General features: G+C 54.8%; 2 protein-coding genes across 2 annotated transcripts; both read left to right on the forward strand.

Annotated features, from left to right (window-relative positions):
- Positions 1–3,799: 3,799 nt before the first annotated feature.
- On the forward strand, positions 3,800–6,007 carry VOLCADRAFT_94588 (uncharacterized protein; the record flags this gene model as incomplete). The annotated part of the gene is made up of 3 exons (XM_002953726.1): positions 3,800–3,825; positions 5,292–5,383; positions 5,697–6,007. 3 exons carry the CDS (start codon positions 3,800–3,802, stop codon positions 6,005–6,007), a joined length of 429 nt encoding a protein of 142 aa, XP_002953772.1.
- Positions 6,008–6,917: 910 nt separating this feature from the next.
- On the forward strand, positions 6,918–25,080 carry VOLCADRAFT_94589 (uncharacterized protein; the record flags this gene model as incomplete). Its single annotated transcript, XM_002953727.1, has 12 exons — positions 6,918–6,930; positions 9,806–9,845; positions 10,990–11,346; positions 11,642–11,693; positions 13,312–13,315; positions 14,095–14,182; positions 16,516–16,868; positions 17,226–17,527; positions 17,576–17,644; positions 21,976–23,104; positions 23,531–23,946; positions 24,460–25,080. The coding sequence occupies 12 exons, from the start codon at positions 6,918–6,920 to the stop codon at positions 25,078–25,080; spliced, it is 3,444 nt and encodes a 1,147-aa protein (XP_002953773.1).
- Positions 25,081–26,745: the final 1,665 nt, after the last annotated feature.

The following is a 26,745-nucleotide window of genomic DNA, read 5'->3' on the forward strand; positions in this document are numbered from 1 at the left end:
ATTTAACATCGGATAGCTACGCAAAGGGAGGGGAATTCAAGGACGAGCCGGCATTCGACGATCAGCAGGGGAATCAGCTGGGTCGACCGCGCGTATCGGTGCACATCAATCCTTAAAATCAGGGGAATCTCCTGCGCCATGTAAGAGCGGATTCAAATAATCTGAATACGATTTCGACTTCTTAATGGCTTGAAGTGCATAACAGAAAGCGCCAGCCATTCCGGCCACGTTTTCCGAAACCCAGTTCGACAACGGCGGCCGGCTCGTAAACGCAAGCAGCGCGCCAGTTTCTTTCAATCGTTCCAGTTCATAGTGAGCAGTATCCGCAACTATATTAGCGATTTTCTGTAAGATTGTATACGTTTTGTCTATCGATATGCCCCCAGTTTGCCAGTCACGTGGTTTCCGGCGAGGAAGTCCAGGGCGACGCGCTGGCTCATTTTCCTTCCAAGGTAAACATGGCTGGTCGTACGTTTGTAAAATGGTTGAACTCGGGTACGGTGCTGTGGGATTTCTCGGAAGCTGCACGGACCGAACACTGGACTTTTGACCTCCAGATAAGTCAAATGGAAGCAAACTTGCGAACGCATGCAGGCTTCCAATTTGGAGGTTTTCATCTTCGGGTCCCTAGCAACGATAACGAAAGCGTGCGTGTGGCCCCAGATGGGCGGGCGCGCTTACAGCGCAAATCTCGGTTATCTCGCACCACCTTGCCTGATATGTCCCACCCGGCATGGGCAAATCATCTTTTCTATGCATCAGTTTCAATTACTTTTGGGTAAGCTACTTTCTCATGTTTTTTCGATCGTTCGGTCTGATCTCGATATCATGTGCTTCTTTTTGCTGTGTGCCGTGCCTGTCCGGGTCACGCTGCCAGCAACCCCCTGTTCTGGGGGGAAACACATCATTGCGGGCTATACACCCACAGACAGCAAGGTGGCTCGATCCACGCTGGGTCCGTTCGGCGACCCGATCGTAGGCGCCGGCGGCGGTGATACCGTCGACTGGTCAGCAGACAAGAACCCTCCTCCTGCTGCTCTTCCTGACAGTGACGACGCGTCATCTGCACGCATGCTTGGCGTCCCTCGGTCAGCGAGGCGGACATCTCTCCTGCCCGCACCCTCTGCTGCGACAGGGAGCTAGATAGGAGCTTGACTTTAAAGGGCGAGTTCTGCGCCAGCACATTCCACGGTCCTAATTCTGATCTTAATGCTGATGCTGATCAGTGTTTTTTTTTTCGTTTTGGGCCTAGTACCCTAGAGTAATAAACTGGGTGTTTCTTGCGGTTACGATTCCTATTTGTATAGTCGCTGGGGGGGGCTGCTGCGCCCCCCCCAGACCCCCCCCTCAAAGGCCTTACGGTGTGCTGTAAGCAATTCTTCTTCTAAGTGTTTGGGGCATTGCGTCTGCGGCGTTTCTGAGCCGTTTGCTTTGGTCAAGAATGAACGAATGTCCCGTTGACCTAAGTTGAATGCAACAGCGGGCCGTCTCATGGTGATATCATTAAATATCTTATATATAAATAGTGTATAAGCTCCAAATGGTCAGCTTTATATGTGCAGAAGGCATTTGGGGCGACTTATGGCCGAAGTAATGAACCAGTACCCCAACTGACCCAACGATTCCATTTCTTCCAGGCTCAGACCCCCATTTATCCCCAAAAAAGTAATATATTACCAAAAAAAACACTGATGCTGATAGGGCATTTGCCGGGTTGATGCAGGGCGGCGGTGTGGCCTGCTGTTGCCGCCGCCACACGCCAGAGGAACCAAGTCGCCCACAGGCTACGGAACTGCTACCACTGCTCCGGTGACGCCCGCTGCCATAAGCAGGCCCTGCATTATTCCCACCGCGCGCCGGCGCTCACGGGGTCCCGGCGGTGGGGACTGAGCGAAGGCACCGTGCACGGTGGCAGCCCGAAACGCACATAAGCGAGTTTATCCTATCTGTAAACCTGTTCGATTGATCGGATACAATGATTCATCAATCAGTTGGCCTGATAGAACTATCCACCGCGGTTGGTGCGGTCGATTGGCTTCTGTGTATCGGCCGCTAGGTCTGCCGGAGCGGACCCTACCTGACCCTACCAATCGGTTACCGGCCAGGACAAATTTCGATTGACCATAATGGAATTTAGTAGAAAGTGCCTAACCATGCTTAAGAAGTACCTTCTCTACGCCTGGTTAACAGGCCTGCCTGTTGAGCTGCTGCATGCTACTGTGATGGCTAGTGCACGCTGACAGATGAAAAGTTTCCCAACAAGACTGTCCATGTATACATCTTTAGATTTGTTTCAGGATACCCTGTACAGAGGTAAATTTCAAAACTTTGACCAAGTTCACAAACAGTGTACCGAAGATAGTGTCCGGCCAAGTGGAAACACCCTGTTAGAACCCAATGCCCGTCATTTCACCTTGGGGTGAAATGACGAACATCGCTAACTTAGCCATTCATACGCGACTCGGCCCAGAAGTAGCCTATGTAGCCCAGAAGAGCTACACACCATTTGAAAAACGCATCTGACACTGGTGCTGAAATTTGGAAAAAAAATGACTATATATACTCTGCGTGCTTTCCTGGGCGGTAAAGACAAGCTGCGAAGTGCGGACAGCAGGCGGTGACGATTGCGAAGGCAGTGCGTGGAAGGACGACTACAAGAAAGTCGGTGGTAAATCCGCGCGTGCGACATCACAAAATGATGAACGGCGTCATTTTGAGTAGGTCCTCAAAAGCAATGCTGCTGGGAGTTTGCACGTGAGACATGAGGGCCCAGTATCGGCATTGTATTATGGTTCTAGTGATGTGCGGGACTTGTAGCACACGACTCGTACTGCATGTAGTTTAGTTAATTCTGGTACATTCGGTGCCTGCTCTCTATTGGAGGTTTCCTTGCCTCAATGGACGGTAGACGAGTCAGGTCATGGAAGACCACAACAAGCCGCTGAGTGTTCCTCCCCCGCCAGCCACGAGCACGCGGCCATTACTGTCGCCTTCAATGGTGTCGACTGCACGTCCCTGCTTTTATTACGGGTTGCCAAGGTCTACCTTCAGCAGGCCTCAGGCTGGCAGATTTCGCTGGTAATGAGCAGTATCCACGTAATGAGGATGCAGACCTATCGCCTCTGCGCGAGTGAGGCATTATTGATTATTGAAGGTGCCATTTTGCTGTCTGTTACTGTTACGGCACACGGCGGGCCTCGTGCAACCCTGGCTTTTACACGAAGTGCATGTGTCAGACACTTCCGAATAACATCCCCTCAGCGTGTTGCATACTATGCGTAATGCGAGATGAGAAGTGCACCAGGTAGGAAACGGCTTTGGCGCACGAATGAAGCAAAAAATCCAAAATTGTGTTTCCTAACTAGGGCGACTCTCGAGGCGGGGCCAGCTGATTCCTAATTACGTTGCCGTGTGTTACGCATCACCACCAGAAGGAAGGACAAATATTCTTCCAAGCCGCACGCGCTCTGGATGCAATCTAGACGTGGAATCGGGTGTAGATGGAGAGCCGCGCGGGCCCTTAACGGTGCTTGATCACTTAAGTCTCCGTCCTCCATGCAGCAATTGCTGGTTGAAGGTGCTGAAGGAGAATTCTCACCATTCCGTTGCCCTTGTTTAGCCGCTTTCCGTTGCTTTTGAAACGCGAACCGAAGTAGGCGCAGGCACCAGCGAGCTTCCCGCTGACTCAGCCCTTTTCAAATCGGAATTGCATTGTTGCAGCATCGACGTGGCATGTCTGCCGCAGCATCTTATCTGTATGTCCAATAACCCTTCGTTGGACAAGCCTTATTAGATCAACATGTTGACAAAAAAAGGCGGCGAGCAGTAAGTTCCGAGCAACAGCCAATCGATGACGAAACCCCGGTATTGTACGTCACATTCTCGTCAGCGTACCATAGGCCGTCAGACAATTGAGGAGCGGGATTGGAACCAAACGTTGGCAAGGATGTCGATGAAGGAATTATTACGTGCTATGCTGCTGGGTGCAGGCCGCGAAGGCGTCAATGGTTCTTGAGTGTAGTATGACTCAGAGGACGCTTCAGGCAACGGTAAAGCGCGTGCCACTTGTGTGCGGCACGTTTGGCGCAATACGAGGCATAATTTGTCTGTATCCTGGAAGGAATATGGGATTAGCTGGCCACTAACTCACTTGCGGCCGTATATGGCACTTTTACCTGATGCCGAAACGAAGCTAGTACGATTTGCAGTGCCCGCCTGTCGCACATTCGCGCATGTGAGTAGATGCCCCCAATTAATCTCATCCAGAAGAAATAAATTTAGATTTAGATAGTGTAAGGGGCCTCCCGTGATTCCACGTGCATGCATATGGTGAGTAGCTGGTTGGAGTTTCTGATCCAGCCCATTTATCGCTCTTTCGCCATGCAAAGCTATGCAATGAAGAGCGCTTCTCAACAAGGCAGCATGGCAACTTGGCGTCGATAAGCGTTCACAAATGCTTTGTCCTACTTGACCTATTTATTGATTGTAATAGATGCATGGCTATCTTATAGATCATAGCCACCTTCCAATATTGTCCTGCTTTTGGCACAAGGGACGCCATGTAAGGTTGGAATTAGACAGGTTGTGGCGTCACGGCGATCCAAAACGCTTGAGTGGTCTTTTCGGAAATTCTCATGGACTTGCGTATATCTTGCCAGGGATGCATTTAATCAGCAGCTGTATGCTAGCTGCTCTACCGCGGAGCTAACCATTTAGTCAGCCGTTTTTCTTGCCGCCTTTCGCCACCGTTCTATTGCGTCGCTTATCTTGCAGGATCAGTTGGTGGATATTCCTGAGCAAGTTGGATCGTTTGGCACATGGCTGCCATCACCGACCTGGCCAGTGGTTCAGGCAGAGCTTTGTGAAGTACCTGAGCTTTGTGAAGTACCTGCGCTTGTGCCGGCGGCTTCCCAACCTATCCCAATCCCAACGCCATCGAGGTCGTTGTGGAGGGATCGAAGGCCGCGTTGGTATTCCCTCTTCGAGCCGCCTGCTGTCGCAAGCCCACAATTTTTGGCGTCGCGGTCATCATCCGAAAGCGAGGATCTCCTTTGTCTCCTTGGGCATCCTGCGAACTTAATGGAAATGACTATTTCGGGATGCTTGCATACTTCATCGCCGTCCGACTCGATGCCGAATGTCCTGGCGGACCGCCTGGGAACCTCGCCGATGGGAGAGCTGTTGTTTTGCGGCCCGCAGCCACGCAGTGTCTACAACCCCGCCAAACCCTCCCGCCAGACCCCAAGTCTTATAGCTGGTTCCGCACATCAACCACTTCAACACCAACACAGACTTTTTTCAGAGCTCGTATTGGGGGGCTGCCCAGCCGCGGCGACGGGTCCTCAAGTCCATGCTGCATCCCTGCCGCTGCAGAGCACGCAAGGTGCGGTGAAGGCGTTTGACTGCGCAACCACCTGCTGCCACTCCTTCTTTAGCATGTACATGAAACTGACCGGCGGCTTCCAGTTGGCCGGGGATGCATTTCCAAGCTCCGGTCGCCCAACCGCCACGCTATCCGGCGCCCTGGATCCTAAGACGCACAAAACGACCAATATCATCATGATGCAAAACTGTACTCGAAGATCGGACCCAGTTGGCATCTGCTTCCGCCTGCTTACTTTCGCGCATGCTCTCCTACTAAAGCTATCTACCCCCTACCCTCCTACCGGCATGCCCACCACCACCGCATCCCGCAGAACCTCTGGGTCTGGTGCATCTGTGCAAGGCGCTTTCATCGCCAATAGCACTCGTGTCGCGACAGGCCAGCTTGGCCAACCCCACACCACGGGAGGCTGCTGGCGCCGACCCCAATGGTGCGGTCGCAGCCATGACCACCACGGGGCGCAGGACGGCGGTCTCCGAGCTGTCAGAGCCGTTCGACGCAGAGCGCGCCATCGCAGCTTTCGAACGCTCAACTTCCTGGGTAATGGCTCCGGAGGGACCGGGGGAGCAGGATGGTTGCATAGGGCGTGGCACTCTCCTGGACTTTTACCTGATGCAAGTCTGATGGGGGAACGAGCAGCGGGCGGCGGTGATGGTGGCGGCAGTGGCGGCTGTGGCGACGGCTGCACGGTGAAGCAGGAGGTGACCCGGGAGGCGGTCTCTTTCCCGCACTTCGCGGTTCGGAAAAGGGCCAGTGGGAACTGGGATAAGGATGGTGTTAAGCAGAACAAAAATGCCAAAACCATACAGCGAAGAACTGGCCAGCAGGGGCTCGCACGGGTGCTGGAAGGGAAGTTATCGCGCGCGTGGAGGTATTCTGGATGGGGACAGGGCCGGTGGTCACATGGAAGGGGGCGCGCAGTGGACGTAGGAGTGCTTGTCGGACATTGCGTTGGTTAGTTTGTTGGTTTGAGCGCACACGCACCAATGCGACATCGAGGGCCAATTAGCCCGGGTTGGTCAATTAGGTGTAGCGTCATTTGATGCTGCTGATGTTTTTGTTGCTACTGCTACTACTGCTGCTACTGACGTTGCTGCTACCGTAGTTGCCATTGATTCGGTGGTTGCTGCCGCTGAAGCTCAGTCAGTTAGCGAAGAGTTTTATCTTTGTTTTGTAGAAGCCCTCTCAGATTGATACTGGTTGTGGCTGATTGTGATGCAAAGCAGACGTATCTGCCGCGTTTTGTAGGTCAGGACCTTGAGGTTGTTAGGTATAGTGTCACTAGTCTGATTGATGAGGAAATACCGAGGATAGAGTAAAAATGTATAATCTATTAGTTTCTGGTACGGAATGTGCTTGAGCTCTTGTTAACCTCCCTTCGTAAGTTTTCCAGGTCGTGTGCCGTACCGTTGAATCGGATAGTGGGGCAGCTACCAACCATGAGGAAGGTTGCATATGTCGCCGCAACATAAGGCATCGTAACTTCATACCGTGTGTGCATGTGAAGGTGTTGAGGCGTTAGAGCAGCTCTACTATGCTTGAAAGAGGTGTGTTGTTTGTCTGCGTGTCTAAGTATGTGTGCGCTTATGTGTGCATGGGTGGTGATCTCACGCGCACCCGACCGCTTGCTGCTGCTGCTGCTATAGCTGCTGCAACTGCTGCTGCAACTTCTACTCGACTGCGCTGTGCTGGTCGTCGAGGTCGGCAAAACGGACTCGGCATGCAAAGGATGGACATGCAAGTAGGGTTAACAAACGCACGAAACGAAGTTGACGTCTCCGGACATGGGGGGGGTGAATAGCTGCCGACCGTCCGCGTTCCCCTGCGGTTGGTGTACCGAGAATCTTGTAGTACTCTGTTCCGCGCCCTTGTGTACCTGTGTCTGGCTGCAACCTGTGGTGTGCATGGGTTTTGAAGTCCTGGACCCCTGCGTGCACGCCGCAACAACGCTGTGCGCATGCAGGTGCTACCTCCTGATGTCATGGACTAAACCCTCAAGTACATCCGAGTCACCTACGGCCGGATCGAAATCGGGTCCCGCATGCATGCAGGCCCGCGTGCAGGCCCACGGGCAAAGGGCCAACAAACCATGACATTATGTGTTGCACATGTTTCGATGTGTTTCATATTGCCGGAGTTTCGGTTTAGCGTCTCTTGAAAGAGAGAGGTAGGCAGGGTCACGGACGGGACCGCCACACAAGGGGACTTTTCCTCCTATATCCCCTGCCAATCCACGTGTCCGTCGCTGGACATCTCGGCATCGCGAGCTTTTTTTGGAAAGGCCGGCGATGCGAAATGATGTTTCCTCAGCATATGAGTGACACGCCCAATGGCCCTGAATGACCCAATGGCCTCAGTGCTTGGTAGGGCGTTTTTTTGAGGAAAGGCATTTTTGGAAGACCACATGCTTGGACAGGTATAGGCTTGTGATGCTGGGGACTCTCTTGATTGATGTGACGCTGTGATTGACGTGACGACGTCTTGAAGCCGCAGAAGTATAAAAATAGTGGATGGAGGACCGTCAAGCAGTTGTCGGTTGGGGCGTTTCTCCTCGCGGGAGGGCCGCACTGGGCTGTCTAACCTACAGGGGACCCCGGGAGTATGGCAGCGTTGATGTTAGGCAGCGAGGTCGGGTTTTCTTAATTCATGACCATATCTAAAGCATGTGATTCTAGAGCTGAGATACACGGCAGCGAGGTCCTTGTTATGCCCATCCGAACAACTTTGGTGTTGGCACCACGTAATTTTGCGTTTTCGGGATTTCGGTTGTCATTGGTGCATCCGCATCCGATGATTAGCCGTTGCTGATATTTCGGTGTGCATGTGTACGCGGATCCTTTCGCATGTGCTGTTTGTCAATGACCGATATGTTTCGCGCGGACATGCCTGGTATGTACGGTGAACGCGGACGTGCATGCGCACTGGGTATGGCGGGTGTACCGGCGGGATACGGAGCTGCGTGTACGTCCCCGGTGGCCTGTCGTCGCTGCATTTTTTTCGTACGACCAGCAACGGAAAAACAACAGAATGGCAATTGTGTTTGTCTTCGGGCTTGGTCAGGTTGGCAATGGGTTTTGGATTGCCTTGGGCGCGCAGGATGAGGCGGCCACAAGCATGTTGTATGTTTTACAAGTATGTCTGTCCGTTTGTTCGAGGAGGCGCTGTCGCACTATTGTTTACGACTGTCCCAACGGGTGTCGGCTAGAGCTAGCTACACAAGCTTTTTATGATATGCCACCGAGTATGCCGTTGGCCCAGTGTATTGCAACGTCCCCTTTTTTTCGTCTGTATTCTTGCGCGTCCGTCCGTATGTATGTTCCGCGTGTTCTCTGACACGCTTTGTAGCTGCAGCCGAGGGTGCGAGGGTTATGGCTCTTTAGGTTGTCGTAGCTTGAGATGGGTACACTGCGGTCACAACCGGTTGTGTGCGCCCGCTTGGAGAGGCGTGTATGAATGCGTGTTTATATGTTTGCGTGTTTATATGTTTGCGTGTTTATATGTTTGTGTGCGGGAGTGAGAAGCAAAGATGTGTCCCTGCTGACCAAACAGAAGCGTAGATGTGCCGCGTCCCTCCCTCCCATAGCGCTTGCCTCCTTGCATAATCAAAACAGGTAATGAGGCTTCTGGCGCAACCGCCTCGTATGGTAATTTTTTGACTGCGATTTCCGACTGCGAACGCCTTTTGCCGGCCTCTAACCTCTGCACTGCCCTTTTCTAATTGGGCCGGTGCCCATTCGGCACCGGCCCAATTACCGCTTCTCAGCAAAACACCTGAGGTGGTAGATCGATGTAAGGACTTGCGTAGAGTCTCAGCAACACACGCACGCATGGCCTGCCTTGCACCCGCACACTCAGGCCAGCATACATGCGCCAAACGAACATGCCTGCCCGCCCTTAAACCCAATTTTGTGTTGCGCTGTAACGTAGCGCTGCAGAGCCAGAAGCTACTGGTTGCGCGAATGCACTTGTCAGCCTTGCACAGCGATCGGCAACAGCAGCGCACCGCAGCGATGCAGAAAGCCTCCCAGGCTCTGGATGTCTTCCGCCGTCACCCTCGATAGACCAGTACCGCGTGCAGGGGCCACATTGCTCGCATGAGAGAATTCCAAGCCATGGCCCCAAATGTTTCCCCTATTCCCCTACCCCCCTTGCCGCTTGCATTTCCATATTGACTACATACCCTGCGACCCGAACAAAGCACGCAACAATATCAGTAGCAATTCAGGACGGAGCGACAAGAACACTTTCCCATGCTCCTGCCCCTTGGTACCATAATACAGTGCATGGCTGACAGCAGCTGGATGCGAGATGCGACGTGTGGGATATAGGTGATGGCATTACCGCAGAGAGCCTTTCCTGCGATACCTCTAACGGTTAAGGTTGGTTATACCTAAGCAGTCCCACTTTCATACTTACCAACAGGTGTCGCCACGGAATTGATAGCGATATCCAAGGGCCAAAGGTGCGCTTGGCGTGGGCGTCATCACTCCCTACTTACACCGACGTGAGACCATCGCATCTACCACAAACACACGGCCGGTGACGCGGTCATTGCCATCTAGCCAATGCTTTACATGGGAGGGTTGTACTGGGCAGTGCTGGGTTGTCGCCAGGCTTCCCAATCCAAGAAAGTGTCGTCATCATAAAACCATAGATAGTGAAGGAAGCTGGCTGAATCCGCGGAGAAAGTAAACATCTAGAGGTGGAGATACGCAACCTGTGGAGATACGCAAACCCTTGCACATTGCTGGTGATGGCCGCTTGCTCGCGAGTCCCGCCGCGCATCATGAACGAAAAAGAGTGAATGTGTACCGTTTGCCCGCATGTGTAATCCAAGGCCTTGACGCACTTGGTTAATGGTGCCCAATGCAGAGGAATGGTTGGTGAGCAATGGCAAGCCGCTGAAGCCGCTGCAGGCATGCTGTGGCTTCGGGGGCCGAACAGAGGGCTAACGTGGGACCAAACAAGCTATGCCAGGCATGGCATCGCTGTTGCCGTGGGCGCTGTCATGACTCCAACCCCGCAGAACAAGAATGCAGAAGCGACGCCGTAACGAACGTACGTTCGGAGTCAACTGAAGCAGATAGTGACTACGATAGCTGCTACATCAATAATTTACTGAACAGCACACTCCGCGTTTTAGGAAAAAAATGGGTGGGCGTGGGATGAGCGCATCCTGGTTGGTACGACTAAAATCGATTTGCACACATACGTGGTGCCCTTGCTATATGCGTCGTAACTTTGACAACAAATCTTTTAGATGCGCATGCTGCTCAATTATCCATGCCCCGTGGGCGCCAGGTTCTTAGCCGCGCAAAGATACAGTGATTGACGGCAGCATCCTTCTAATTAAGAGCTTCCTGGTGCGTTTGGTGTGAAACCTTTATCCAGAACGGCAACGCGTTAAGCCTCCACGCGTGCGCCCCGTGCTAAAACGGCCACCACGTGTTTGTCAGTCACACCTGGTCGTTCCCGCCTTGATCGAGTTGCGTTTTGCTTCATGATTCGTAGCATTCCCATACAGGTTCAGGACCATTCAACGGTGTCTAGGTCCTTCCATCCGGTTAACCATTCAGTAACGGCGTTTGCGGATGCTTCCCAAACAGGCGCCGGCTTCAAGCTATCAACATGGACACCCAAACTCCAGTGGGGTCCCTGGATGCTTGGCTTCATGGTTGCCCGGCGTCGGCAGCTCCACCACGTGCCTTGAAGAGCCCCTTCCCAGTTGAGGCAAGGAGGGAGCGCAGCAAAACGCTGAGCGAGCCAATGCCCATACCAAGGCTACACAACAGTCATTGTGCGCGGGCTCCCTGCTGCCATTGTCTCGCGGATGGCGATGGCTTCATGGTCCCAGGAGAAGCGCATGGCCGTATGCTTGTGAACATCAGCGATCCGACCCAGATGCAGTTGGAGTCGCCCATAGACTGCGTCTTGGAGAGCGAGGGTACAGTGCGCTGCGGCAGGTACCTCGGCGCCCCTTCTCCCTTCGGTCCCAGTTCAGTAACAACACACCGGTGGGATCCGCACGGCAAGCGGCAACGTGGAGCAGCCTCAATCTCTGCCACGTCGCTCCCCCTTTACCAACCAAGCCTAGGTAAGACTCGCGGAATCGCCAAGGTGCATCCATGCCATTACTTGCTACGCGTTCCCATCCCCGCCTCCCTGCTGGTCGCCAACGCCGCCGATGCCTCTACCAGTCCTCTTGCTGTTCCATACTCCTCACTCCTTCAACTCGTTTTTCATCCCTTCGTGCCGCAGATTCGCCGCTTCGCCTAGCGACCCTCTGTCGAGCGCTCTCATCTCCAGACAGGTCCGCTGGCGCACTGGCATGTCCCTTGTCGGAGGCAGCCGCATGCGTCCAGGATCCCGAAGAGACCCTTCAGGAAGAGCCTCAGGCCACGGACAAGTTTTCCTCGCGTACCAGCTCCATGCCCCCGGTCTCGTCCACATCGGAGCCCACGCCATGCAACGGCGAACCCTTAGCATCCCAAGGGACTGCCTGCGAGGTGCTGCATGCTCCCGGCCGTTGCGCCTGCGGATGGACAACAAATGGACGTCGTAGCGGAGGCGTACACGCACCATCTGGGTCAGCCGCCACTGCAGCCACCGCCACCCCTACTGTCGTCACCCTCCCGCCACATCGTCCCCTCCCGCTATCCACCAAGCGAGGCCTCTACGAGGGCACTGTGCGCGGAGGTAGTGCACGCAACACATGGCGCTACACGCATTGCTGTACGGCCGCAGGATGAATGCTCCAGAAAGGCTGCTGGGCGGCCTGGATCCCGACCTGCGCCTGCGTGCCTTTCGACGAATTGCGTCGTGCACCTCAAGTGTTACAGTCGGGCTTGGATGGCTTATGTTCGTTTAGCTTATATGTGTTTGGTTGCTCATAATATAACGTACCCTCGGTGGTCTATGTGGGTTCTTGTCAAAGAAATGTATCATCATATTGCACGATATGTGTCTGACAATTGGAGCTTTGCGCCGTTTTTTGATCGGTGCTGTTCCACCTGGAGCTTGGCGTGGCCAAAGTCGTAAAGGAGCAAAATGAGGCGTGAACTGCATTCGCCCGCTGCTGGGCAGCTTGTGCGGCGTGTGTGCCAATGAGGAGAGTGTTCCTGCTGCGCGCGCTCTATCTAGTGTCAAGGGAATGACAAATGGGGTTGGGTCGTCAGCGCGTTCGGCACTAATCTGTAGTAGTGTGGGTACGGTCTGCAAGGTTCTCCTTGGCCGTCACCACACAGCGGCCCTTTCGCGCAGGTGCTTATTGTGGGATTTTAATACCTGCGACCGGCCATAAACTCGCGTGGCTTGATGATGTGACATCACACGCAGCCGGCCGCACGCGTACTGCCTCAAGTGTGGGTCCCCCCGGAGTTCATTGCCCCGGGTTTTACTGATCATGGAACCGCGGCATGCGGCGGCATGCGGCGTGTTCTTCCCAAACAACGCTGTGAAACGTTTGGGTCGTTTGGACCAATGCATCGATCTTGGATCGTAAAGCGTTCGTGTTTATGCAAACGAAACCAGGGCTGTTTTCATAGTTAGGGATATGCGTTGATCGGCAAGAGTGGCGGCACGCTTTCGTTGGCAACACGCTTTGTATGGTATGGCCGTACGGCTTCAGACGGCTAGGCTAAGCTCTCTCTGCAGTAAAGGACTTGATTTGACGCTCTTTGGAGGCGAGATGCTTCTCCTTTGGAAGGGGAGCAGAGAAAGCGGAGCGAACAGGACACAGCACATGTGTCCTGCGAATGATAGGCGAACCAGGCCTTTCCACTTGGCGTCTTGTCCCCTTCATTGAAGTGAACCGGAGGAGTGCTCTCTATAATCTGCGCGCATGCGGTGTGTGTGTACAAATCCGCGCCAATTTTCATAAATGGCGCCTATCTCTCTGCGTGTGCCGTTTCTTACCAAACTGGCCGCAGGCAGGTGCGCAGAATTATGCGCGCATAAAGCAGCGACACGTGGCACGTCTTATTATCGTTATTCACGGGACCCCGATAGCCCCGATGGTGGTATATTCGTTTCTCTAGGCCCGTGCCTGGGCGGCTGCCCCATGCATGGGCGTTAGCTCTCCGTGGTACTGCGTCGGCTCCAGTCCTCCTACGGCGAGTCGCGCACATCCGCTGAGCTTTGCTATCGGGGCCATCTGAAGTAAATATGAGTACATTGTTGTGGACCGTGGTCAGGTTTTAATAGGGATTTACAATCCCTAGCTTTCGGGGCTAACGCCTGCTCTGCGTATTGCATGGCGGGGCCTGACCGCCTTGCCCCTGTATGGTGCTCGCGGCAAGATGTTTTGGTCGCCAAAGTAACGAGAAGCTGATGAGTGTATCCATTTGTATTGATATGGCTCAGAGCATGAACAGCATGGTGAGCTCATGCGCCGTTGGCAATGTGCGACAGCCGGGGACACTCTTATGCGGCACCTTGTCTTCAGCACCTCGCGAGCAACAGCGCGTCAAGAAGTAGAATGCATCAGGCCGCGGAGATACTGGAGCGGCTCCTCCGTGCTTTTTTTCGTGTGGGCAGTTTGAGCGCGTGTTAGCTATCTGCGCAGTTTTCTATGGTCGTTTGCCTAGCGGGTTGCGTTAGCCTAGCTGCTGATTGAGATATTGTTCCTGTGCACTTCGCTAGACTGCTAATCCGCGGATAAATGGAGCCCTTAGCTTTGTGTGGACCCGTAGCTTTGTTCGTTTGGTGTGCAGCTCTGGCCATTCAGAGCGTGGTGGTAGGCAACGCCGTATCGGCTGCAGCTCAGTGTGCTCCTCTGCCGTGTCCTTGCAAGGCACGCAGGTACGCGGCCATGCCATAACTTTAGTGCTAACAAACAGCCTGCCCATTATGAGTTGCATCTTGTGTTCGGCGCAAAGTGCGAGGAATTTGGCATCTGGTCTTTGTCTTTTGTGAAGATTTTTGCTGGCACATTGCAGCTGGTGTATGCTGCTGTGCCTTTCGCTTTTGCATTTTTGGGTGTCAGATGGCGGGTAGTGGCCTACATCGTAACCTGAATGATCGCATGCATCAAAAATCGTCGTCCCTCGTAAGGCTAATGGCATAATGTGGGGAGGTGAGAAGGAACTTGACTTGCACGGCAACTTAATGTCTACCACGTCGCCGCTGGCGTAGATAGCTGCCAGGCTGATGCGCGCAATCCCCGTATGCACCGACCATTTTGCGTAGCACTAGAGCTGGCATCAAAAGCCCCTTGTGCATCTACAAATATCATAAGAGGGGTCTCGGTAATTAAACCTAGATGTCCCCTGGGACGATTCCTGCTGCTTTCATGGACATGAAGCGTGAGGTGGAATAGAGGAGGCCTCCTCAGGAACCCTGGGCGCATGTACATACAGGCATGTATTGTGTCTTTCTAGACGACATTCCTTCTTGTCGCAAGTCGAGAAATTGTAGTCTAAAGCGATGCGTGGGATGTTATGTGGACGGACTCGCTCCCCGTAGCCGGCGCGAACCGTCACGGGTTTCCAGGCACGTGTGGCTTGGGCATGCGTGTTAATTATTATGCTTGCAGGGGTGTTCTTGACACGTATCCTAGACATGTGTGTTCGTGACGAGGACCTGCGCCAGGAAGCCTGGAGCGCCGGCGAGCTGTGCTGTCCGCTATCCCTAGCCACCAAAATGGTGTTAATGGAAGCATCACAACGCAACTCTGGCCGGCGTGTGTGTAAACTCGAGTTATGGACTGTAAAATAAGCCGTCTGCAGGAGCTGTTTTCTGAAATCTGTCTCAGCGGAGTACGAACGTAATGCTGCGTTCTGTCACGTGACCTGTACGGCATTCACCGCATCAAACCGTCAAAAGAAGTTTGCCAGTTGCTGAGAGTCTGACATTTGCCGGCAAGGATAGGGGAAGTTTTCGCGAGATGGCTCGTTGAGAGCGAAGAAGCTTTCATGAAGCAAGGCAGGGGGCTCCTAAGGTCAACCCCGGCAATGATGGGGTGACTGTCAAGAGACACATTGTGCAGGAATTTATACAGCTATGACTCTATGCTGCGACGCCATCCACAGAGCGCTTATGCATGTCATTGCCACAAGCAAGGAGCGCATCCATGCGAGCTTCAACCTTTGTGATATATGGGCAAGTGCGTCTGTAGCGCTTGGAGAAGTGGGCATCACGGGAGAAAATGCGTCCCAGCTGCAGGACCAAAAACGGAGCAGAGAGTGGAGGATGTAAGATAGACAGGCACTCGGGAAGCATCCTATCGGAGGGTCTTGCATCATTGCATTCGAGTAACTGGTTGGTGGTTCTTGCCAGTCCTGGGTAGCTGGGTTGGGCGTTACGGTTTCACGGCTCGTCCGAGCGATGGCGAGACATAGGCCAGAGTAACTCATAAAAAGCTTAGTTAAACCATAGTTAAGTCTGAATTGCAAAGAGGAAGCGGTTGGCTCCAAGCTCCTGGGGATTCGGCCGTTTCTAGTACGGCTATGGTAATCGAGATGATAATAGCAGAGTGCACATGGCAAACCGAAATTACTTTTAGCAGAGTCATACCAAGCCAGCTAACGTGCACCAAAACCCAAAACGTGCACCTCGCATGTGGCCGCCGGTGCGCGAAAGGCATGCAAGTTGCTTTTTACAGGGACTCTAGCGCCATCCGTCCTACAAATTCCTGCCATAGTAGCATTTCTTTTTCATCCAACAGAAGGCAACAGCTAAACTGTTTTGCAACGTTCTGCTGAACCACCCCGTGGGCAACGGACCACGTGCAGGTTTGTTGGGCGTACCTCTTGCATTCATTTTGCGCGACATCGGCCTGATTGCTTCGCGTAGGTCCTGCAATTTTCTGCACCTGCTGGTGCAAATTTGAACAGCAAATTACGTGTACATGCAGTTGTACCTTGCTTGCGTTTATGCAATTTCAACTTAGCACATATATTCCGATCATTTCGGGATGGCTATAATTCAGTTGATATTCGCACATTGACATACTACATATTGTAATGTTCCGCCTTGCGCCGTCTTGCAACGAAAGGGCCCACTTCCGGTTCTGCGATTGACTTATTTACAGGATTCCTACTTCCCTTAACGATGCCTGGCTCTAATTACGTCGGCTCCCTTGACGAATGGCTACCGAAGGCGCCTCTATCGCTCTCGTCGGAACCTCATCACAGTCCCTTTGCTGCCGCGCAAGAGTCGTGCAGCACGAAGCCCAAGCTTGATACTGCAGCGCTGACACTTTCTTGCAACAGGTCAACTCCATGCCCCGATGTGGGCCAGGACTTGACCTCCGTCGGTGCTTTTACACACTCCAATCCGGTATCGGCCTCGACCTTAACAATCTACGAAGCCCAGCTTAATCTTGGATGCTGTGACACGGAGGCTACTACCCGTTACGGACGGCTGTTTCCCACTGTGGGAGCTCGGAGCGACGCACAGCCAATCTCAAGAGGACCTAGTCGTAGCCTCGCCTCGCCGACACATTTCATCGACACCGCAGCGTCCCTTCCTGCCATGCCCGCGCGAGGTGCGGCAGCGCTTGCGTGCCTTACCCGGTCATTAGCTTGCATATTTATTTCCCTCGCGCAATCCTTTTTTGGCTCTGCGTAGTGTCTGTCCATGGGGCTGCATTTGCTCTTACAGCTCGGCTCAGTGTTCCATGTAGCCTTTGTAGTCCAGTGGACAGGCTTGTCATCCTTACGACAATACTTAAATACAAGTAATACCCACCACAGTTTGTTGTTGTCAACAATACGTGGATATGGTTATAAGTCTCGGTGAACACCCTGCTCCGTTCCTTTCCTCTCCTCCTCTGTCGATTGTTCCGCGCTCACGGACCACGCCTCCTCTCCCCCCCTGCTCCGCGGCCTCTTCCTGATTGTAGCGACGGTGAGTCTCGCGTCCCTCTGTACGGCACTCTCTTCGCCGGCATCGCACGTCACACTCGCCGGCGCAAACAGCCGCTGCTGCTCGTACAAAGGATCCAAGGTCCAAGCCGCCGCCGCAGCCCCCGCCACCGTCATCTCCGCAGTCGGCGCCGCGGATGCAGCAACCGCGGCCTTCAGTCGCACCCTCGCATCGCCACCAGAGACCTCCAACAGGACCGCCGCCGACAGCGCCGCAACACCCTGTCTGCTGCCGTACATTGGTGGCCCACAGTACGACAAATCGACTCTTTGTACGGCAGTGAGCCCAACATTTCCTTATCCCATTCTGGCTGCTGATGTGCGCCAGGCAGTTGCAGCCTTACTGCCCCCAATAGAACGGAACAACCTGGAGGGTGAGGCCGCCCTCAGCAGCAGGGTGGGTGGCATTTCGCGGGGGGTTTCAGGAAGGCGAGGCCTGAGCGAGGGCACTGTTCGCGGCAGCCACCCCCGGAACAGCTGGAGGTACTGCGCTGCAGGCGCCTGCCCTGTGGACCTCGGGGAGGAGTTGTGGCGAGTACGGTAGCGCACACTCGCTGGTGGGTTGGGGTAAGGGCTTATGCTTCCCCCCTGGCTCAAGTCGGGCTGAGGGGACGGGGCAGCGTCCTAGAAGCACCCTGGTCGGGTGGGTTGTCGCATCCTGGTGCGAGCACTTGGGGACAGCGGGGGAAGAGAGAGAAGACATCTGGCGGGAGAGTTTCTGGGAGGGCTAAAAAGCTGCTAGGAACGGGAAGTTGGTTGGTTGGTTGGTTCGTTGCATCAATCGTAGTGCACTACTGCGCTTGGCGGCTGCCCCGGCAGCGGCGGCTCTGACGCGGCGCGAGGAAGTCACGGATTAGTGCAAGGGGCTTTGCCGCATCGCACGGGCCGGGCGCCGAATTAACTTTTGATGGCTGTTGCTGCGGGCTGTTGAGGGGCAAGTTGGCAGATCCGACGGCGAGCTCGTGCTAGGGGGGCGCAGGGCCGCCCTGCGCGACCTGCAATACGCAACCCATAGATCGTACTGGGTACGGCGCTTGGGAGCGTCGCAGTCCCCGTAGCGGCCGCCGCTTTCTTTTTTGTCTCTACTTCCACTTCTCCTTCTTTTTCTTCTTCTTTTTCTCCTTTTTCTTCTTCTTCTTCTCCTTCCTGATTGAGACTCTGTTCCATCGCTGTGCTGTGTTGGCTGCGGTCCGCGCACTGAGGGGCTTCCATAGAGACCCGCGCACACTCGAGATTGCCGTCTGACACCCGCCGGCTGTCATCAAGGATTTCGCAGTTGGGGAGTGTTTTGAGGGCGCAATCGTCGGATCGATCCATCCACCTGCAGTATTGTGTGGCGGTGTTGGGGCTCCGACGTTTTAGATTGCTGCGGCGGGTGGGTAGCGTGCTCGTGCTTGGTGGCGGTGCGTGAGATGCGACTTTTGCTTTCCTTGGTACCCCATAGTTGTTCCCTAGCTGTACAGCTTCCAACCGGCTTTCCTTGGCTGTTGATCGGGTGTTGTTGTTTGCTTTTCCTTTTGCATTTGCACTCCAGCAGCCGCAGTAGCATCGTCGTGTGATTGTTTCTGGAGTTTTTTGGCATGTGCAATGCAGTGCAGTGCCAGGCGCCTTTTGCAGGTATGCGCCATGAATGACATTTTTCGTTGTTCCAAAGAGTCCACTATCACGGTTGTACAAATAGCACGAGCATGGCAACATGTACGAGAGAACAATTTGTGTGTGCACGGTGCGTGGCGGTGCTATGTGCATGGAGTCATTTTGTGGAAGCATCTGCACCGCATCTTTTGAGCAGCCCACAAATGAATTTGAATTGCGGCATGCACGTGTTCTTTCTTTCTAGCCATTCGGTATTTGGTGTAAAGCAGCTTCTTAGGTGGTGATGGTGGGTGCATGGCTATGCTTTAGTTTGCATGCAGCATTGAAATTGAAAGAGAAGAACACAGGCTCTCAGTTGCTGTTGTTTTTACAGCGGGCTACCAAGTTTCTATACCAGGTTTCTATAAGTTTCGTTTATTAAAGGGCTGAATGCGTTTCCGGTGCCATTTTTCCGGACGCTGGCGACTTTCGGAGGCAGGGCCGGAGCCAAGGTTTCCTGCAGCGGTAAGGTAGCTGTCGTGGTGCTGTTCCTTCTCTGGTCGCCTGAAGCACGTGTCAGGTGTCGGAATCTGAGTTGGGAATAACGAGGATATCGACTGAAAGTGTTTTCCACTATCTTTCCGGGTTTCCGTTTTCCTCTCTGTTGGTCAGTTGCCTGTTGGTCTTGAGCGTTAGAGGAGATCTCTCCCACAAGATGAGATGAAAGGGGTTTTTGTTTGCGGACCGGATTTTCCTCCCAGTGGGCCGACACCTCCCCCCTTCCACCAGGTTGTGCTTGTGTGTGTTTTACTGATCTGAGCCGCGATGAGGGTACGTTGCCGATGGTAGTATGGGGTACACAATTACCTTCACCAAAGTCACTGTAATTACCCGTGACGTGTTTATATTTCCAATGATACCGTATACGTAGCTCGAGCTTTCAAGCAGATGCTGATTTAAAAGAGTGATATCAAGAGCCCGTAGAAATATGCGGCGCTGTACTTGCGACTAGGTGGTGGGCGGCTAGAACGGATTACAGACAACGAGGGCACTTCAAGCACCAACTAGATAACACCTAAAAACCTAAAAACTCATTATTTTCTCCTATTGTTATATAGCGGACAAAGAATAGGGTCATGCCACCACAGCGCATGCGATGCAACACGACGAGCAGGGTGCCCACGGCACAACAAACCCGTCCACATGTGAATGAAGGGAAAAGACAGAGGATGCCGGCGGATCAGCTGCGAGTGTCAACATTACAACATTCATTATTTATTTGTTGAATTTGCCACACCATTACTACCACTACAATCAACTGGACACAGGTCTTAACAATGTGGAAACGACCCGTTACAAATCTCAGGACTCCTTCCTTTCTCTTCTCGAGTGACTGTTTGGCTTCTCGAATTCTGCGAGTACAATGTCGTCCGTCCGTCCGTATGTCTATCTGTCCATTTGAAGGAGGGGGTTCGGAGGGGCAGACAGTGGACGAATCACTGGCGGCGGAAGGCAGTAAGCGCCTTTCCAAGGGGACATCACCCCCTTGCATCCCTCTGCCTGACACTTAAAAGGTGCTATTTTGCTCTATGTAAGTACGATGAGGGCGCTCGTGCTTGTCGTTGTAGGGCTCTGTGGCTCTGAGGGCGACAGGCTGCTCCTAGAAGGTTCCTCATACCCTAAATATTAGTAAGTACATACATACATACATACAGGTTCCCAATCTGATGACCATGCATGAATGGTTGTAACGCGGTGGTGGCACTCCCCCGGTTGCTTTTGTTTCAGTTCTTCTGGTTGTGTTGTAAGGGGTAGAGGTAGGGGTAGGGGTAGAGGTAGGGGTAGAAGTAGACGTCGGGTTACCTGGAGTGATGGAGGCAGTAGGTGGATGCCCCCAGTCTGCTACAGCAGAGACCCCGTAATATACCTCCATGTGAACTACGTACGTGATTGCGCTGAACCGGCTTCACGTTAGGGGTTCAACAAGGTGGATGCGGACAGGGAGGGGGAGGAGGAGCCGCGTCCTGGTCCCCCAGGGTGTCCGACAAGGTTTAGCTTGATATTGCTGGCCCTTGCATTCCGCACTACACAGCACACGACATAACTCACAATTTCATCCTTACACACTTACACCCACACTCAGGCTGCGAAGCCTGAACAGCAAAATACGTCTAGTGCTTACGCGTTAGTGCAGGCCTACGGGGCGAAATGTACCTAATGTGACTGGCAGGGGTTGGCGTGTTCGGAGGGGCTTCCTCACGCCGTCGGTGGTGGCGGTTGTAGGTAAGGTCCCGAGGATCCCTGTCAGGCCATCAAGCAGGCGGGTTTCGCACAGCTTTCGCTGACTGCTGCTCAAGAGGGCTCCTCACATGTCAGGAATTGTCTGCCGGTGTCTTGCGCCTCCTCTATGCATCAACCTCGCGCTGTGCCATCTGCAAGGACAGATGGCAGACATAGATTAACCTTCGCTTTGGTGTGGTGGAACCACTTCGATGTTCACATCCACGTTTGGCAATATATTTCATCGGCAAAACGGTCGGTCCGATCCGAAGCAGGGGCGCGATCACTGTGGTTTGATTTGCAACCCGGGAACTTCCAGGTAAGCAGCCGTAACATGGCTTTTTGCAATCGCAAAATATGAAAGATTCCGAAATAGGTATCCCAAACATCTGAAGTTACAGGCATCCCGAAGTTACTGTACGGAAAAGGAGGGTTACCTTTTTTCGTTATCCACCTGAAGTACACGTGCTGCCCGTAAAATCAGGTTGCAAGTTAGTGAATCGTCACTTCAATGATAGTATTATTGTAGTAGAAATATTTGTTACATTTGCAGCCATTACAGATGATCTATGCGGGCTGAGCATCGGCCGGTGTACACGGGGCCGGACGTTCTCTCGGGCAACCGAGGATTTTTGCGTATCTGACTGGAGGTTTACTGCTGATCTGAGCCTTGGAAACGACTATTGATTCGTGAGTGCTTATCAGGTAATGAGGGCTTTCCACGCCTTCCTAGGGTTTACCAGGGTTTGCGGGGAATTCAAGGATATGTGGAGCCTGTAAACATTATGATATAAAAATTGTAAATTTTTGTTGATATTTTAGTACTTGCCTATTGTGGTCAGTTGGAACGCTGCCCTGCCTTCTTTCATGCAGGCAGCCAGCTATCTCCCAATCCTAATGCTTGCGCATCAGGTCGGCAGTCTAGATGCTTGGCTTGAAAGCCCATATCCTGGTTGCGGCATCGGTATTCCTGCCCTGCAAGTATGCCAGGGACAGACCCGCTCTCGTTCTATGCTGGGAGGACCGTCGCGGTCGCTCCCAACACCAGATTGTGCAACAGCAAGCATGAATGCTGTGAGAACAATTACCTGTAAAAGTACCAGTCAGGATGCAGCTGGTCAGACGGCTTCGACAACTCCGGCCCCTGATAGCTTACAATTGCCTTTAATGCTCAGCAGTCAAACCGACACATACTTTGTGGTGTCGCGCGGTACATGCTCTTTTAAGCGGAAGTCCTTGCTGTCTGAGCAGCTGCGCAAAGCGACATCGCTCCCTCAGACCAACATCATCAGCTCAGACCAGAGCCCTAAGGCTAGCGCCGGACTTGGTAAGGACCCTGACGTCCTCACCGACAAAGGAAATGCGCCAGAGCGACTTGTTGCAGGCGCGTGTGTGCTATCCCATAAAGACCCGACAGCGCATTCGCCCGACGGACCAGCAGCGCCCGTCTGCAGCAGCAGCATTAGCAGCGGCAGCAGGGTCGCAGCTGCCAAACTCCAACCGGAGAAACCGGCTGGCCTTCACAGCAGGTGCAGCAACATCTCCACTTCTCGCGCCTCCCCTTTTTCCAACAAACAACCCCTGCTGATGGTGCTGGGCTCGTGCTCCGAGGACATCGACGCCGGCAGCAGCGCCTGCGGTGGTGGCGGCTCCCTGTGCTGTAGCAGCAGCGCCGGCTGCTACAGCAGCAGTAGCAATATACTGCATTATTCCAGGGGAGACCGGGACGACGGCTCCAACGAACCGCTGTACTTACAGCCCCAGCCTCAACGACTCCTGCCGCTGCTGCAACAGGATCAATACCCTGGAAGCGGCGGCACGCTGAGAGCGGCGGCGTGCACGGCTACAGCCGCGGCGGCGGGCCCCCCCGGTGAGCCGTCCCCGCCGCCGCATGTGGAGGCGACCCAGCGGGCCGTGTCCACCGGGCAGTGCCAGGAGCCACAGGGCTTTGGCGGCCTTCTGGAGCGAGGCCCGTCCTCAGATCTGTGGTCGCCGCAGCTAGGTGTGGGGGCGGGGTGCTTGGGGGTGGGGATGGGGGTGGGCACCGGTTGTGGTGTGGTGTGGTGGTGTTGGGGTTGAGTTAGCATGTGGGGTGTTTTTCACCGCCTGGCCGTGTTGTGTTTTTTGGACTACTGAGCCGCCGTCATGGAATGATGTACGTTCGTATGTCGGTGTGTGAGCGGCTGTGTGTAGTTGCGCTGGCTGGCAGCGCGGAAGCGGACAGACAGACAGATAGAGAGAGCTCGCGGACTGACACACATACCGACGTACCATGACAGCCCCGTCCACCACATCGTTCTCTACCTCCTCATCCCGCGTCATGTCGCCTCTTCCTCACCATTGCGTATTTCCCACCTCCCCCTTCGTCACCTCACCCCTCACCTCCCTCCCCCCTCTCCCCCGCCCTCCCAATCCGATGTTTTCGCAGGTCAAACAGTCCCTCCATGTCATACTGCTCCTGATACTCCTCCTGCTCCCCTCGCGCCCGCCCTCATTTCAGCCATGTCATCTCCGGCCACCGCCACCGCCTCCTTCTCGCCCGCCCACGTCGCGAGAGCCAGCGCTGCAACCACCACAACCAGCTCAACGCCTGAGGATAAGAGCAGGAACGGCCTTGAGAGCTGCAGAGGTGTCAAAGATGATGTGCCGGGCGGCGGCGGCGGCGGCAACGGCGGCGCTGACAGTGAGGCGGCGGCTGGCTCCGCCACCGATCTCACGTCAGGTGGTGACGAGTCATGTCCTGGAAGCAAAAGCCAGTCAAATGCTGTGCAGCTGGCGGTCGCGGCACATCTTGCGACGGCGTGCGTCGACGTCGCATCTAATACGGTGGCGGCGGAGGCGGAGGTGGTGACCGAGGCTCTTTCGCTCCAGCAGCAGCCCCCCTCCTTGCCATCCGGGTCGGGGGCTACATCTGCGCTACCGGCTGTGCTCCGGAGGTGGGATGAGAGGGATGGGCGCGTGCTGCCCCGGGGCGACGGCGGCGATGACGTGGCCCCCGTATCTGCTTGTGCCCCTGCCGGGGGAGCCCCGGCGCCGCAAAGCTCCAACTACCCAGCCGGAGAGGAGGCAGCGGAGGAGGCTCGGGAGGGGGATGCGCGACGGCCGTCTCCCTCTCCAGCTAGCGCCTCCACATCACCGCGGCTACGTGCGCCGCAGCGGAGCCCCCCCAATGAGGGCCCACCGCGGCTGAGCGCGGAGGAGGCGGGGGAGGAGTGGCAGCAGCAGCAGCAGCAGCAACAAGGGATGCAGCAGCAGCAGCAGCTACTGCTGGCCCCTGTGGAGGAGGAGGAAGGCGGGGGGGAGGAGGAGGAGGTGGAGCAGCTCCGGGACACGTCGTCGCCGTCGCTGTCTCAGCAGCGTCCCTCGGAGGAGGGGGAACACCAGCCCGCGGGTGTGGAAGAGGGCTCCCGAAGGGGGCCCAGGGGGGTCTGTTTCGCCAGCCTCTTCGAAACGGTACTTGTCCTGCCCGCTACGACCGACAGCGGCGGCGGCGGCGGAGCGCACCGTGTAGTACGACCGTTCGGTGTGATGGACGAGCAAACGCTGCTGCGGCACTCACGGAGCATGGGGCACGGCGTCGTGGGCTTGGATCGCAGCCGCAGCTTAGGAGGCCTCGGGGGCTCGCTCGACGCAATGGCGGCGGTGGGCGCCAACGCGGGCTGGCCGGAGACCTCCATTGACGCCCGTCTTCGTGACGTGGTCAACGCCCGGCGATCGTTCGACGTGTCGAAGGCGATGTCGATGTCGAGGGCATCGGGCGGCGGCAGTTCGCGTCGCGGCGGCGGCTTCTTCGGCGCCACCGCGGCGCTGGAGGCGGAGGTGCCGCCCGTCATGTACGAGGGCACTGTGCGGCACGGCCTGCCGCGCAAAGCAGCGGCGGCTGCTCTGGCCCGTACGACAAGTCAGCCAATTTCAGATGCAGTAATTCGGCCATTGTTGTTTGCGGAGGAGGTCGCTGAGGACCCCACTGAGGCTTGAGAGAGATGTCTACCCCCCCCCCCCACACACACACACACACCCACCGCATCACGAGGGCTAATACCAGTACCGTAGTTTTGGTAATTCCTCCCTGCGTTGATATTCGTCGGCGTCATGATTCGTTGGTGCTGCTGGCGTTGTTACTATCGCGATTCTCACTTGCATGCCCTGGTATTGCCTACTTAGGAAGCAGCATGTGTTTCTCGTACTGTCCGTGTGTGTTGCGGGGCTTTGGGGCTGCGGGGGTGTTTGGGGGTTTAAAATCGAGGCCGGTTCTGCAATCTTCCGTTTCAACGGTAATAACAGAGTATAACGGTATCAGTTATTGGCCTTAAGGACTATCCAAAGGCGTGTATCCTGTTGCATGTGCATGCGATAGGATGATGGGATGATGGATGATGGATGGGGGAGACGCCAAATAGCGCGAAGAGCTGATCGCTCCAGGGCCAGCGCCATCGTCATCGGCGGTGGTGACGCCACACCGCACGTAACAGCGCGCAGTTTGTCCCGGGCGCTCGCGTTGCCATGTCTGTATGTCTGTCGTGTGTGCCGTTGACAAGGCACCTGGAGCATGTGCGGCCGCATGCTGCGTGGATGCGCGGGTGAGCTTATCCGTCAACCTCGGCGGCAGCCGTTTTGAAGCCAGTCAAAACGCTTCTGACGGGCTGTGTTGTGAGCACGGTCCGGCTCCCGCATCCGCATGCGGGTGTGACGCGTGTCGGACATACACACACACACACACACACATGCACGCCCACACACGCGCGCACGCGGATGGGGGAGACTGGCGCATTCGAGAGTCGTCTTGCTGTGCTGGCAGGGACGGCTGATGCAGGATTATTTATTTGTCTAACTGTTTGTCCGTATGTATGTAGCAGGATTTCAGTTTGCTGGCTGCGTGCACGCACACGTACCTGCGCGCATTTGCCACCTGCGCGTTCACATGTGTGTGCATGTGTTTGTCGTATTTTTTGTGAGCTCTTGAAGAATACGTAGTATGGTGCTCACTTGCTTGTGGGGTGAGTATTCGTGATGGTGCTGCTCCGTAGCGAACCTAACATCACCAGGATGGCAGGGGTGGGGAGGGGAGAGCTACATGGCCCGATAAGCACTCGGTCCGTTAGCTGAGCCAGTGGCAACGGAGTTTCAGAGTACGAGCAGAGCCATTCGGTCGCGCAACCCCCAACTGAACCATTGACCGCCCGGGGGAGCAAGGGGGAGTTTAAAATATAGTCGCATGACGTAACCGGGACACACACACACACACACACAAGGCATGTTGGCAAACCCAACGCGCACGTCCCGCGCAACGGTGTGTCCAGTCCAAGGGATTGCGACTGGGTGTTTGCGCAGTGTGCGCCGCGAACCCCTTCCCCCACCGCCGGAAGCGGGTTGGGTGTGTGGGCGGCCCCGGGATGAGATGAGATGCTACATATGAGATGGAGGGCAAGTCCCTTATCATGAAGAAGATACAAAAATTTGCTGCTTCCTCTCAGTTGCAGTGTACCAGCTGGGGGAGCAGGAAAGCTACACACACATACACACACGCGAAGCTGGGGTCGCAGGTCTACAAAGCGGGGGACCGTTGGCCGTTGTTTCGTTATCCTTGGCGCAGGTGTGGTGTGTAATGCTTTCTTTGCAGTGTCGTGGAGGCTTCATCGCATC

Source organism: Volvox carteri, assembly GCF_000143455.1.
Source record: "Volvox carteri f. nagariensis unplaced genomic scaffold VOLCAscaffold_38, whole genome shotgun sequence".
NCBI classification, from domain to species: Eukaryota; Viridiplantae; Chlorophyta; class Chlorophyceae; order Chlamydomonadales; family Volvocaceae; genus Volvox; species Volvox carteri.